The sequence below is a fragment of the Ananas comosus genome, linkage group 4 (genome assembly GCF_001540865.1).
Source record: "Ananas comosus cultivar F153 linkage group 4, ASM154086v1, whole genome shotgun sequence".
NCBI classification, from domain to species: domain Eukaryota; kingdom Viridiplantae; phylum Streptophyta; class Magnoliopsida; order Poales; family Bromeliaceae; genus Ananas; species Ananas comosus.
In genome coordinates, this window is record NC_033624.1 from 10930774 (window position 1) to 10944055 (window position 13282).

Here is a 13282-nt window from a genome sequence, read left to right on the forward strand (position 1 = left end):
GAATTAAGTAAGAAATTTTTTTTATAAATTTTGAAATTTGATTGAATTTGTGACTTTAGATACGATAACATGTTGGCTAAAATATTGACTCAATACAGAAAACAACGAAAAAAAAAAAGAACTTTTAATTAGTATACTGCCACCATCAAAGACGAAGGTAGGACTTGATTATAAGAGCGGCCAAAATACATACAAATCAAAACTTTAGCAAATAATTAAACAAGATTTACCTAATCAAATTTTTTATCAGGAAATATGTTGACTAAATAATTAGTGCAAAAAAACATTATATACCCGTTTTTTTTATTTATACTTAACTTTTAATTATTTTATTTACATTATTTCACTCAAATAACTTTAAAATTTATTAAATCTAATATTAATTCATTTAATGATCTAATTTATTAATTTTTAATAAATACAATTATGGCAATTCATTGACTATTAGTTGATAGAGCTATTAAATTTAATATTTAATTAAATAAAAAGATTATCTAAAATAATTAAAAAGTAGTTATGAAGGTACTTAAAAAAAAAATTTCAAAGTTGAGAGAGCACTATATTCGCGCTAAGAACTTTTTGAAAGTATATTCTTTAAATTTTTATATGTAAGAAATTATTATACAAATTATGAAAAGTTTCGGGGCCACGGCCCTCCTCAGTCTATACATAGCTCCGTCTCTGGCCACCATGAATATCAATGTCAAATCTAATGCTAATGCCAAATCTAATTAGTTAGTAGCATTTGTTTAGAATGCTTGAATACCATCTCAAGTACTTGCCAGATATAGCAATTAAATTACAAAAGGTTTGCATCATATCTGAAGTAATATCTGCTTGACTGAGAGATGAAACTCTCCAGTTGCATTCTTATAGCTACCAAACTAAAACATTTTAATAAGCCCTTACACTACCCCATTCCATAAGACAAAAAGATGAAAGGAAGGAAAAAAAAAAAAAAAGAAAAAAAGAAAAAAGAAAAATATAAGGTGAGAAGGTGAAAAGACAAAAAGCCCCTCCTCCTCAGCTTCCCCTCACTCTGTTTGGCTCTCTCTTTCCCCTCCTCCCCTTCACTTAATTACCAACATGTTAAGATGTAATTAATCCTGTGGCTGGGGCTCATCCTGGCCCTTCATTTGAATCTCAGGGTCAGGGACAGCAACTGCAACAACAGCTTGATCAACTGAAGAAACCATCCTGTTGTTTGCTTTAGCTTTCTCCAGCTCCACTTGATCAACCTCCACAATGTCCATGATCCTACCATTCCTCTCAATGGCTTTAATGGCCAGTGGTATCTCCATTGCTTCTTGCTCCTTCTTCTCCTTGTTCTCCCTGTACTTGCCCCACAAAACTGAGTAGAGCCCTGCCACAATCAATACGCTCCCAGAAACGCTGCGCCCGCAGAAGATCGGAGGGGGAAACATGTAAGATATACAACTTTGGATGCTATAGATTCTCATAATTCATAGTGCTAATGAATTATAAGCTTACCCTCCCATGTATATCTTCTCAGCAAGGATGAAGGAGCCCATGATGGCCACTATGATCATCATCAGGGGGCTGAAGGCAGAGGCAAAGACTGGTCCTCTGCTTTGTATCACCAGTCCTTGCACATAGTAGGCAATGCTTGATGTCACAATTCCCTGCACATCTATAAATATCAATATTTAAAAGACAGCGATAAAATACTGTTCTCTTGTAACTTTAGATTTTAGAGAAAAAAGTGGTTGTTTCGTATGGTATCATAATAGGAGGTTCTGAGTTCAAACACACTAAGCTCTAAGTTTTGTATCAAAAATAGTTATTTGAGAGAGAGCGAGAGAGAGAGAGAGAGAGAGAGAGAGAGAGAGAGAGAGTACTAACAGCATAGGCAGCAGCAAGGAGGTTCATGTCCCACCCAATGCGCCACACAGAGGTTTTGTGCTCCATGACAAAGGTGACAGCAATAGCTTGTATGGTGCCCACAAAGCATATCAATGAGGTCAGAGACAGGGGAGCATCATACTTCTTCAGTGTTGCAGCCTATATTCATACAAGCATAAATATGTCGTAAAACCAATCAGGTGAACCATATCACAACACAAAAGTGCTTCACAACTATACATCTCATACTTATATGTATGTATGTATGTATGTATAAAGTACCTGGAGGATGAAGAGAGAGGCCCAAGCAAGGGTTGCTATGATGAGGAAGATGGAGCCCTTGAACCATTCCTGATCTGTTGGTACAGGAGCAGCTTGCATATCGGCGTGGCGAGTGTGGATGTGCTTGGTCCACACCATCTCCACAATAGGCCCCTTGTAGAGGGTCATCAACATGGCTCCAGCTACTGTAACCAGTGTTCCCACCACCTTTGCTTGGCACCTAATCTTCTTAACATCCACCTTCTCCATCCTATGTTTCATCCATATACAAATGCTCTATTATATATCAACTCTATTAAAACAACACTTGAGCACAACTCTTTCTATGCATGTTCATCAATGCTTTGTCGTACCTGAATAGCACTGCCATTGCGAAGGTCATGGCGGGGAGCATGTTGCTCATCGCGCAGGAGAACGTCGGGGACGTGAACTTCAACCCCGCGTAGTAGAAGTTCTGGTCGATCACCGGCCTACGTATGCATGATTTCGTATTAAGCTTTTGGACCTAAGCACTAGATCAATGACAAGAATCGCAATGAAAAGCAGAAAAAAATACTAACCCGAGAAGGCCCAGAACAAAAATTTGAACAAATACCAAAAATGTCATCTTTGGCCTCACTTTCCTGTTGTACATATAACGCCACAGTATTAGTTGAAAGGCCAAGTATAGTCCAAACCAGTTGTGTTCATCTTGCTTGCGACTTGTATATACAATTTTTATGGATTACCTCTCGAGGATGAGAGCGAAGGGGGCGATGGAGAGCGTGGCGAAGGCGTGGCGGTAGACGACGAGGACGTAGTGGCTCATGCCGTGGTTGAGTGAAACTTTTGTGATTATGTTCATGCCGGCGTAGCCGAATTGGAGCGAGATCATGGCCATGTAAGGCTTGCACCTCTGCAAGAACTTGCCACAAGAGGTTTGCACCTCCATTTTTGTTTAGTTAAGAGAGTGGAAGCTCTTAACAAGAGAAGAGCTCTAGCTAGAGAGAGAGAAAGGTTGGGAGAGAGGAGAGAGAAAGAACCACAAGAGGGCTTTGTGGTCTCTCCTAAGGAGGAATGAGAAACTTGGGTTCCTATTTATAGCCGTTGGGAAAGGTAATCCATGAAAAATGCTTCTTGTGCACCGTAAAAAAGTGTCACTATAACAAAAACGATTTATAGCGACACTTTTAAATATAGGTATATGTCAAAAAAATATTGCTAGCTAAAATTACCGACACTTTTAAAAAGTATTGCTATACGTGGGATCGCTAGGTATATAGTGACAGTTAAAGAGTGTCGCTATAACCTAAAAGAGTGCTGCTAATTTACCAACACTTATTTAAGCATTTAGCAACCGCCAAAACTCTATCTCGTTGGCTGCGGTGGCGGAGGAGGACGACAGGAAAGGCTCTTCGTCTAGAATTTCAGTGGATTGAGTAAAGAGAGTAGAAAAGATGGTAGTTGATTTTTTTTTTTTTTTTTTCTGTTTGTACGGGTCAAATGGACTGGGTGTGGTGGGTTGAGTAGAGTAATCTTTTATTTTTGGTTGGATTGGGCTTTATATTTAGGCATTAGTAGATGTTTTTTTAAATTTTAGTATAAATGGGACACTTTCAAAAATGTTCCAAATATGTGTTTCTATAACCTAATTCTGTTGTAGTGTGTGTATGATATATCTAGCTCAACGACTTAAACTGAGATAATTTTTACCAATCACATCTATATGATAGTAGAATAGTCCATAATCCATTTAGAAATAAGAATAAATTACTTTTTGTCCCCAGACTATGAGGGGGCACAATATTTTACTTCTCAAATTTTATTGTATTATAATTTCTAATTTAAATTTTCTAAATGATTGTAACTTAATTTTTTTTTACAAAAATTAATAAATTATTAATATAAATATGATGTAAAATTATTTTGATTGATGATGTAATAATACTTAAGATGCTATAATATTTAGCCGACTAAATTTGAATTATGAGATTTAATATAATAATTGAAAAAGTTCTAGCAAAAAATCATAATAAATTAAAATATAAGGACCAAAGTGTTGGCCGTCTCATAGTTTGAGGACTAAAGTATAATTTACTCTTTATAATACTACACTAGATAGTGATGTCACTCAACTATACGGAGATACTGTTTATCCATCCAACTAGTACATAGAATTTCAAATACTAAATTTATATATATTTCAAAAAATAAATAAAAATATAATTTAATAAGGGATAAAATCGGCATCAACAATAATTCAATCAAAGATATTCAATACAGCTACCCAAAAGAGAAATAATTCTGGAATAATATACATAATAAAATAATAATAAGGGCTTTTTTTGCAAATAGCCCCCTGATAAATTTTATTTTTAAAATTGGCACTGTCAAAATTTTATTTGCAAAAATGGTCCTGGTCTCGCCACGCAAGCGCTACGTCAGCGCCACGCGGGCGGGGCTGGGCCATGTGTTTAAGTTGAACACGGTGAATCATTCACCGTGTTCAATACAAGGTTTTTGTATTGGACACGGTGAATTCCAATACAAATACCTCAAACTTAGCCAAAAATGACTAAGTTGTGCGTATTTGTATTGGACACGGTGAATCATTCACCGTGTTCAATTATTTGTATTGGATACGGTGAATCATTCACCGTGTCCAATACAAATACCTCGCAGTTAACCATTTTGTATTGGACACGGTGAACCATTCACCGTGTCTAATACAAAAACCTTGTATTGAACACGGTGAATGGTTCACCGTGTTCAACTTAAACACATGGCCCAGCCCCGCCCGCGTGGCGCTGATGTGGCGCTGACGTGGTGGGACCAGGACCATTTTTGCAAATAAATTTTTGATAGGGCCAATTTTAAAAAAAAATTAGTTAGGGGGCTATTTGCAAAAAAAGCCCTAATAATAATGAATACCGAATAAATGATGCAATATTCAAAATGTTCCAATAAAATTAATTGACTTTTGCTTTGAGAAGGCCCAAGGAGTAGTAATTTGGTTACCATACAATTTATATTTTTAATTAGTATTATTAGATGTAAAAGAATAAGAAAAAAGCCGGATTGATAACTAGGCCTATAACTCTACAGGCACGCATAGTAACTTTAAAGATAAAAACGTACAAAATTTTTATTTAAATTTGGACTATTTTAAATCGACTATCTAATTTTTTAAAATTTTAATATTACTATTCAACCACTCAATGCATTTGATTTAAATCAATGATATTTTAACTTTAAAATTTAGGATTATTAATTATTTTTGATAAATTTATAGTTATGATAATTGTATAAAATATACGTGAAAAGACTCCTCATTTATTTTAAGGGCCCTAAATTATTTTTTTTTCTTGTTTTATTTTTTCGAACTAGGTTATGAAAAACAACTTATAAAAGAAATATAGTTTGCTGAGAGAATCTCATATCTCTTGAAATAAAGAAAAGACTAAATTGAACATTTGGTCCTCAAGCTATAAGGCGTGTGATATTGTGATCCTCAAATTTAATTTGCTATAATTTTTTGACTCAAAATTTTAAGTTATTGCGAGAAATTTCTAAAACCCAATTTGCTTGACTTATCATTGCCGTATTTGCTCCCGACGCCGGCTAGGGCGGCGGCGGCGGCGGAGGAGGAGGAGGAGGAGGAGGAGGAGGAGGAGGAGGACCCAGACAATTTTGGCGACGAGAGCGGCGACGACGTCCGCGACCACCAGTGCCCTTTTTTTCAACGAATTATTCGCGAATTGCGAATAATCCGCGAATAATTATTTTTGGGAAAAAAAATGTGTTTTTTTTCGAATTTTTCGAAAAAATACGTATTCGACCGTTTAATTCGTTTTTTCAAAAATTCGTTATTCGCAAATTTACTAACAGAGTTTAGAAGAGGTGTTAATTAATATTTTTAATTTTGAAGGGTTCAGATAAAATTTTAGGCTCTGATCCATAATAAGCAGGTACGCCAGATGCAGGCAATAGTTTCTCGAGCGGAGGTTCTTTTCCGGGCACGTGTGTTCCACACGTGGGATTGGCTGCATATTGCCATATACTGGCGCGGGACCCACACCTCTGGGGGGTTTGGGCGAGTTGCCTCCACGTGGCAGCAATAGGAGGCGCCCTGCGTGGTGGGCCCCACCCCACTGGGGGGCTCCTACGCAGTAGTGGCGCGTGATATGGACTGTTGCACCATCCAAGGGGGAGGCGCGGTGCGGGGTGATGCCAAAAGGTGGGCACGGAACGCTTCTGCCCGCACCACGCCCACCGCGTCATCCGTGGACCGGACCACTCGGAATCCGCCACGTAAGAAGCGCGCCCGCGGATGATCGTCGCCGTTCGTGCTGTTGTGGATAATGCGCCGAATTTCGTGCGCGTTGGTAGCAAAAGTTTTGGAAATTGGATAAGATTTTTATACATGGAGCCTCATTAATTAATGGTGCATGTTGGGGTGCTATTCATTGTGGCCACAACTACGGGGAAGGTGGTGTAGTGGAATGTGTTTGTTGTAATGTTGTTTCGCAATCAAAGAGAGTACTTATGGATAAAATATAGAGGAGATGGAAAAAAAAAGAGAATTAATGCTCAAGTTTGAGTTCTTTTTTTTTTAAGAAAAAAGTTTTGAAAAGAATCTAAATTTTACACGAAATTTAAGTCTGATTTGGTATTCGTTCACCAACTAAAAATTTCGTTATAATTCGTCATAGATCAGACCACTCACATTTACGTATGTGATATGTAGAGCATGCTAATAATTTTACCCAAGATATATGAGTTGTGTGAAGTTATAACTAATGGGCGACTAACCAAATTGACAGAAGCATATATGGAGTATATGGTGAATTGGAACACTTGGTATAATATATTTTAATGCTTTTGGTACATTTTATCCAATGACAATTTATTCACTACGAAAATTTAATTTTGTTACTGAAATCTTGGAGTTTTCTTTATCTCGATCCTTAGAAGATCTTGGTACCAATGGTTTGTTAAGAATGTGCACTCCACCTATGATGTGCATGGTTTTTGGGACATTTAATCATATTTGTACTCTACCAAATATTACATTCTTCATGAACAAATAAAAGAGACGTGCTGAAAAAAAATAAGTATAGTATATTGAATGTGAGGGACAATGATAAAGCCTAATTAATATTAGAATTTACACATCTTTGCTTTGAATTTCCCAGTACAGTTGGGGTTTTAAGTGGAACTTGGCTTTAGAGATGCTAAATGTGATTTTATATAACCTGTGCTCCCACACATCAAATAAAGGGATTAAAACTGTTGCCACATATAAAAGGATCAAACTTTGTAAGCTATATTTGTATATAGCTTAGTAACTTGAATCTCTATTTGAGCTCAGAGACTCGGATCTTTCGTTAGAAGCATCCATTGTATATATTCTCATTTCTATTTCAGATGGATGCAGTATATCTATATCTATATCTATATCTAAATATATATATTCTCTGTGTTCTTGTGCAGATTTTAGGATCCAATCCAATTTATACTACTATTCGTTACCTTATAGTGCAATGCATTTATGCTTATCACAAGAGAGAGAGAGAGAGAGAGAGAGAGAGAGAGAGAGAGATTATGCATGGCTTCTTAGCATACAAAAATATATCATCTTAGATAAGTGAAGTATGTTGTTTTCGTGAATCTTTCTTTTCTCAAGGGGCACCACTAAAATTGAGCATATGAATCTGTTACATACATATGAAATTAGGGTTTGATAAGCGTTGGGTATGTAATTATGCTTGTAAATCAAGATTCCAACAACAACTTCGAGGAAGGAGAGACTTGCCCTAATTCTACGCACGCATGCATAATTTTGTGCATGTGGTGGCCACCAAACCTGCCACGATTTACAAGCATAATGACATAGATAGAGACACTAAGGGTCGATTTTCCAACTTGGTTTTCAATTTGCAAAGCACATTGTAAGATTCTTAATGAGAATTAGATGTGTCCTGAATTCTTAGGTCTGATCAATTTTATGTTGTGGCCGGCCTGAAAGTTTTTGGGGCAAAATTGAACAAAAAACTTCTTTGAGCCAAAACTGTATTCTAATCTTACGCACTTTTGTTTGAGTATCTATTAACACCCACTTTCTCTTGTTAGTTTTTTTTTTATTTTTTTTATTTTTTTATATTTGATAAGCGTTGGGCATGTTTTGAAATTAGGGTTTTTTAAAAGACATGCATCTTTTCTACCTCACTTGTGACTATAAAGAAACTTTTGCTCCATCTATGTTTGTGAACGTACGTGTATAGGCTAGTGGCCAAACAATGCAAATTATTTGTTAGATTTATTTTCTTCTTTCTCTCTTAATTCTATTTGGTGTTTCCAAATTAGAATTTTTTAGTCTTTATCATACCACTGAAATTAGTACACGTAAAATCAGTCACTTTGATTCCTTGTGTGAGAATTATTCCCAAGCATCACTTTGTTAGAAAGCTTATATATATAGTAGTGCTGTGCACAAACATTTTTGGATTTAAAGTTGGTACGTATATTGTGATGGCACTACATATATATACTAAATTGATATCAATTAGAGATAGGAATATTTCTCTTTCACAAAATCGCGAAATCAGATGAGAAAAGAACGTTGTTGATTCCTACAAAATGTTTCCTTACTGTTTAAGTTTATGGGAATTTAGTTCGGCCAGCAGGAATCGGACCGACCGGATTGGATTCCGATTGATCCACGTGTTAAACGTTGTAAGCCTAATCTCAATAAGCATCACTACTAATTTTATTAAAACAATTCATACATCACTAAAACTAGCAATATTAATTATATCAGTGTAGTGACCCGTGCGTTACGGCGGATAGATATTGGTAAAGTGAAAATTTGTAAAGAATAAAATATATATCAGTTTAGTATAAAAAATAGTAAATATAGTGTACATTATATACAAATAATTTTTAAAAAAAAACTATAATGAAAAAAAATTTAATCCTTTCAACAAAACTATTCAATCTTATTCAAGAAAAGTCACATATCTTGCAAATGGATGATTAAAATTATTTTTATAATATAATAGTCAAATGAGGAAAAAAAAGATCAATGCCTTTCTCTCATTTCGTTTGAAAATTGCATAGGTATGATTTGTTTTGCATTTTACCCCAAAATTACACGGGATATCGAATTATATATTGGTTATATTTTGCATTAATTTCTACAACGAATGTCCAAAAAAACTCTTCCAGTGAACCGACTATTGCTTGTGCAGGCCAGTGACAATTAGGGCTGGCAAATGAGCGAGCCGTCTCGTGTTCGACTCGCGTTCGGCTCGATATTTGGCTCGCTCGAGCTCAGCTTGAATTAATTTCAAGTCGAGCTTGAGCCTAAATTTAGGCTCGAAATTAATTTCAAGCCAAGCTTGAATATTACCGGGCTCGCTTGAATTAGGCTCGAAAAGCTCGAATATATATATATATATATATATATATATATATATATAATATATATATATATATATATATATATATATATATATATATATATATATATATATATATATATATATATATAGCAGGTACTGTGCTATTAGGAGCACAGCAGCCTTTGTGCTCCTAAGTTTCGAAACACCATAAGTTTGATGAGTGGTTAAAATGAGAGGGGAGGAGATATTGAGAGAAATTGGGTGTCGCAATTCTCTTCTCTTTGAATTTCTCTTCAATATCTCCTCCATCTCTCATTCTAACCACCCATCAAACTTGATAGATGTTAGAACTTAGAGCCAAGGGCTACTGTGCTCTTAATAGCACAGTAGCCCTACTTATATATATATATATATATATATATATATATATATAAAATTGAGCTCCTATGCTTTTAAAAGTATCAAGTCATTGGTACTTTTAAATTTTCGACCCTTGGATTAAAGGATGTGCGGTTAGGATGATATGGGCCCCCCTAGGGTTGAGTGGGTGGTTGGTTGAATAGTATAATCTAACGGGTAAAAATGATTAAAGGCATAGATCTAACGATAAAAAATTTACAAGCACCAAGTGCTTGGTACTTTTACAAACACCATAGCCGGACTCTCTCTCTCTCTCTCTCTCTCTCTCTCTATATATATATATATATATATATATATTACCAACCACTTGCTATTAGATCTTCGGCACTTGGATGAAGGGATGTGCGGTTAGGATGATAGTAATTCCCTAAAGTTGAGTGGTTGGTTAGTTGAATAGTATGATCTATTGAGTAAAATTGGTCAAACGGATAGATCTAACGGCACAAAATTCGACAACACTAAGTATTTGGTATTATCGATAATATAGTAGCCGGACTCTCTCTATATATATAATATACATGCTTTTTACATCACAATTACATATTACTTCCAAAATACAATCTAAGTTATTTCAAGTTTGTTTCTTTTACTTATAACACCCCTAAGCTAGACCACCTCGGGGTACTGCTATCTCAGGTCTCGATGGTAGGGCGCTATCTACGGAGCTACGCCCTTTCCTCGCGCCACCGCGCCGCTCACGTGCGAACCTGTAGCACCCCGAAACAACGTGGGGTGAGAACTAACTCCATAATTTTCAGTGGGTACGGCCACCCAAGGAAAAAACTCGACCAACAGGTCCAAAGGAGGCAAACAATATGTTAGTTCAACAAATAAATATAATATCATAATTATGCAACCTCACGAATGCAACAATGTCATGCTATATGAAATTTATGCAACGATGCAACCAAAGAAATAAATCTATCGATTCTACTTCTATCTCGCTATCTAGCTCATATCAAACTAGCTCCTAAGGTTCAATCTATCTTATCCAAGCTAGCCACCCGACTCGGTCTCGAGTCAATCCACTGCGGATAATCCGCGCACTGGCTGCATCTCTACCACAGCCTGGCTGCCGTCACAGCCCACCGCGCCCTTGACTTAGCCATCTGGTGGCGAACGCATTGCACCTCACCCAACAATGGCTCAAGTCAATCCTGACGGCATCATCCAATAAACTAAATTGGCGAGGAGAACCACACATACCCATTTCGAGCTTATACCGGGCGAGGAAAACCACACATACCCGTTGAATCACTGCCGGGCGAGGAGAACCACACATACCTGCAGTTATGATTCACTTGCATTCTACAGCAAGTTTCCACCGGCTCTTTTGCGGCCACATCACTAAGAATTCCGGAATCCATTTCGCATCTCAGGGGTTGGTTTCAAACCCTATAGTATCGACCTATCTAGGTCCGTTGTCCTTTCCACCCTAGGTCCAACTGACTTTAGGTTCGATGCCTCTATCACGTAACCTAGGTTCACTTCACTCTAGGTTTAATTCTCAACCTATGTTCTTTAACACTAGGTTCAATGCCACTCGTATTCAACCTATGTTCACGATACTAGGTTAATGCCACTTGTATTCATCCTAGGTTCACGACACTAGGTTTATTTCCAACCTATGTTTAATAACACTAGGTTTAATGCCACTCGATCTACCCGACATCTTAATTGTCCACATCGAGTTTATAGTTACATGCTCACAATGCCAACATGCTTCTTATCTAACATGATTTCATAATGCTAAATACATCTAACATATATTCCACTATGCATGTATATCAACATGAATCTATCCACTAGCATATTTTCAATGCATCATTATACAATTATCCACTAGCATGTATTTACATAAAGCTAACATGCCTATATTTTCATCTAGCACATTTACAATGCCCACATGCACATACATATGCGTCAATAGGAATCCATATTCTATTTTGACATGCAGGCGACCTAGTCGCTTCGGTAATTACAACCCACCTCGATTTGCTTTCCGATTGCTTGTAGTCACTTGCAATCGGCCTCCCAGGGCACCCGTATTCGGTTCAGCCCGATCTTGCAATTGCACACCAACCGTGCATCAAATCGTGGCTCCGGAAATTATAGGTCTACAGCTAGCCGCCACGATGCTCGGGATCTGTTCTCGTGATTTTTGGACGTTGCCTCGGCCCTCCAGGCGGAAATGAAGCCAAATCCTCCGTTTCTTCAATATCTTCGTACCGGCTCAACGAATTGCCGAACCGACTTAGTCAACGCGTCAGAATACCTAGCAATTAGGTTTGCATAGGGTTAATTGAGATCAAACCCCAATACATAGCAAAACCCCCATTTGGAGCCCTAGATGAATACTATTGCAAGAATACCCAAAATTGGAACTTGATTCATGCAATAAACATCTATCTAGCATCAATGGGTTCTACCAAATCCATTTCTAGAGCTTAGGAATAAACCCTAGAGTTCTACCATTGTTGAGCACCAAGGCTTACCTCAACAAACTCCTCCAATGGCGAGGAAGAAGATGAGAAGAAGAAGCTTCTTCTTCTTAGCTTCCTTCTCCTTCTTTCCTTCCTTCTCTTGCCTTCCTTGATGAGAGAGAGAGAGAGCTCTAGAGAGAGAGAGTGTGCGTGTTAGGGTGAGAGAAATGAGAGGGAAGAGCTCTAACCCTCTCATATACACTCTACACAAGACAGTTTTGCAAATAAACCCTTCAACAATGCAACATATGCACAACCCGAACTGGGCCATTTTCGGGTACGGGGGCCGGTCCTTGGATGAGGGACCTGTCCCCGGATGACCGGTCCTTGGCTGAGGGAACCATTCCCGTAGGTCCAGAATTTCAGCATTTTTAGGACTTAGCCAAATTTCAGCCTTTTTCGTTTCTTCTCCGTTTTCGCTCGTTTTCGTTCGTTTGGCCTCCGATTCTTTTCAAATCGAACCGAGACTTCCAATATATGTTTTCGAGTGCGTTCAAAATATCTTTCCGTCCACGCCTTTGCCGGATTTAGTCCATAATCCAACATAGCCTTTCGGGCTCCGTTTTCGCGCCCTATGCGCACCGAAACACTCGAATGCTCCCGAACTTCACCGGAACCATTCTAATAGTACTCCAAACTAACATACACCATAACTTCATAATTTTTGAAGTTCGGTACCTTACAAAACGACCATTCTAAGCGTCGATGTGTCAGGACTGTAGTCTCAAAATTTTTTTACTCTGTTGTCTATATTCAAGAATCTAAAGTGGATTCGGTGTCTCGCTCCTTTCTCCGCTCCTGCTATGGATCTAGCTTCGATAGGTCCCACTTCATCCCTGCAATAGGGGCTTC

At 37.5% G+C, this 13282-nt stretch overlaps 1 protein-coding gene across 1 annotated transcript; it reads right to left on the bottom strand.

Annotated features, from left to right (window-relative positions):
* On the bottom strand, positions 717-3181 carry LOC109708370 (WAT1-related protein At5g07050-like). Its single transcript, XM_020230076.1, has 7 exons — positions 2874-3181; positions 2706-2768; positions 2499-2615; positions 2146-2395; positions 1864-2022; positions 1492-1643; positions 717-1392 (listed from the first exon to the last, which is right to left on the bottom strand). Exons 1-7 carry the CDS (start codon positions 3074-3076, stop codon positions 1101-1103), a joined length of 1236 nt encoding a protein of 411 aa, XP_020085665.1. The 5' UTR covers positions 3077-3181; the 3' UTR covers positions 717-1100.

Excerpts from the sequence above, each read along its gene's own strand:
- LOC109708370 (XM_020230076.1), bottom strand. The coding sequence starts at position 3,076 with ATGGAGGTGCAAACCTCTTGTGGCAAGTTCTTGCAGAGGTGCAAGCCT. Across the intron at positions 2,616-2,705 it reads TTTGTTCTGGGCCTTCTCGG|GCCGGTGATCGACCAGAACT; the intron begins GTTAGTATTTTT and ends ATGCATACGTAG. Across the intron at positions 1,393-1,491 it reads GAGAAGATATACATGGGAGG|CGTTTCTGGGAGCGTATTGA; the intron begins GTAAGCTTATAA and ends CTGCGGGCGCAG.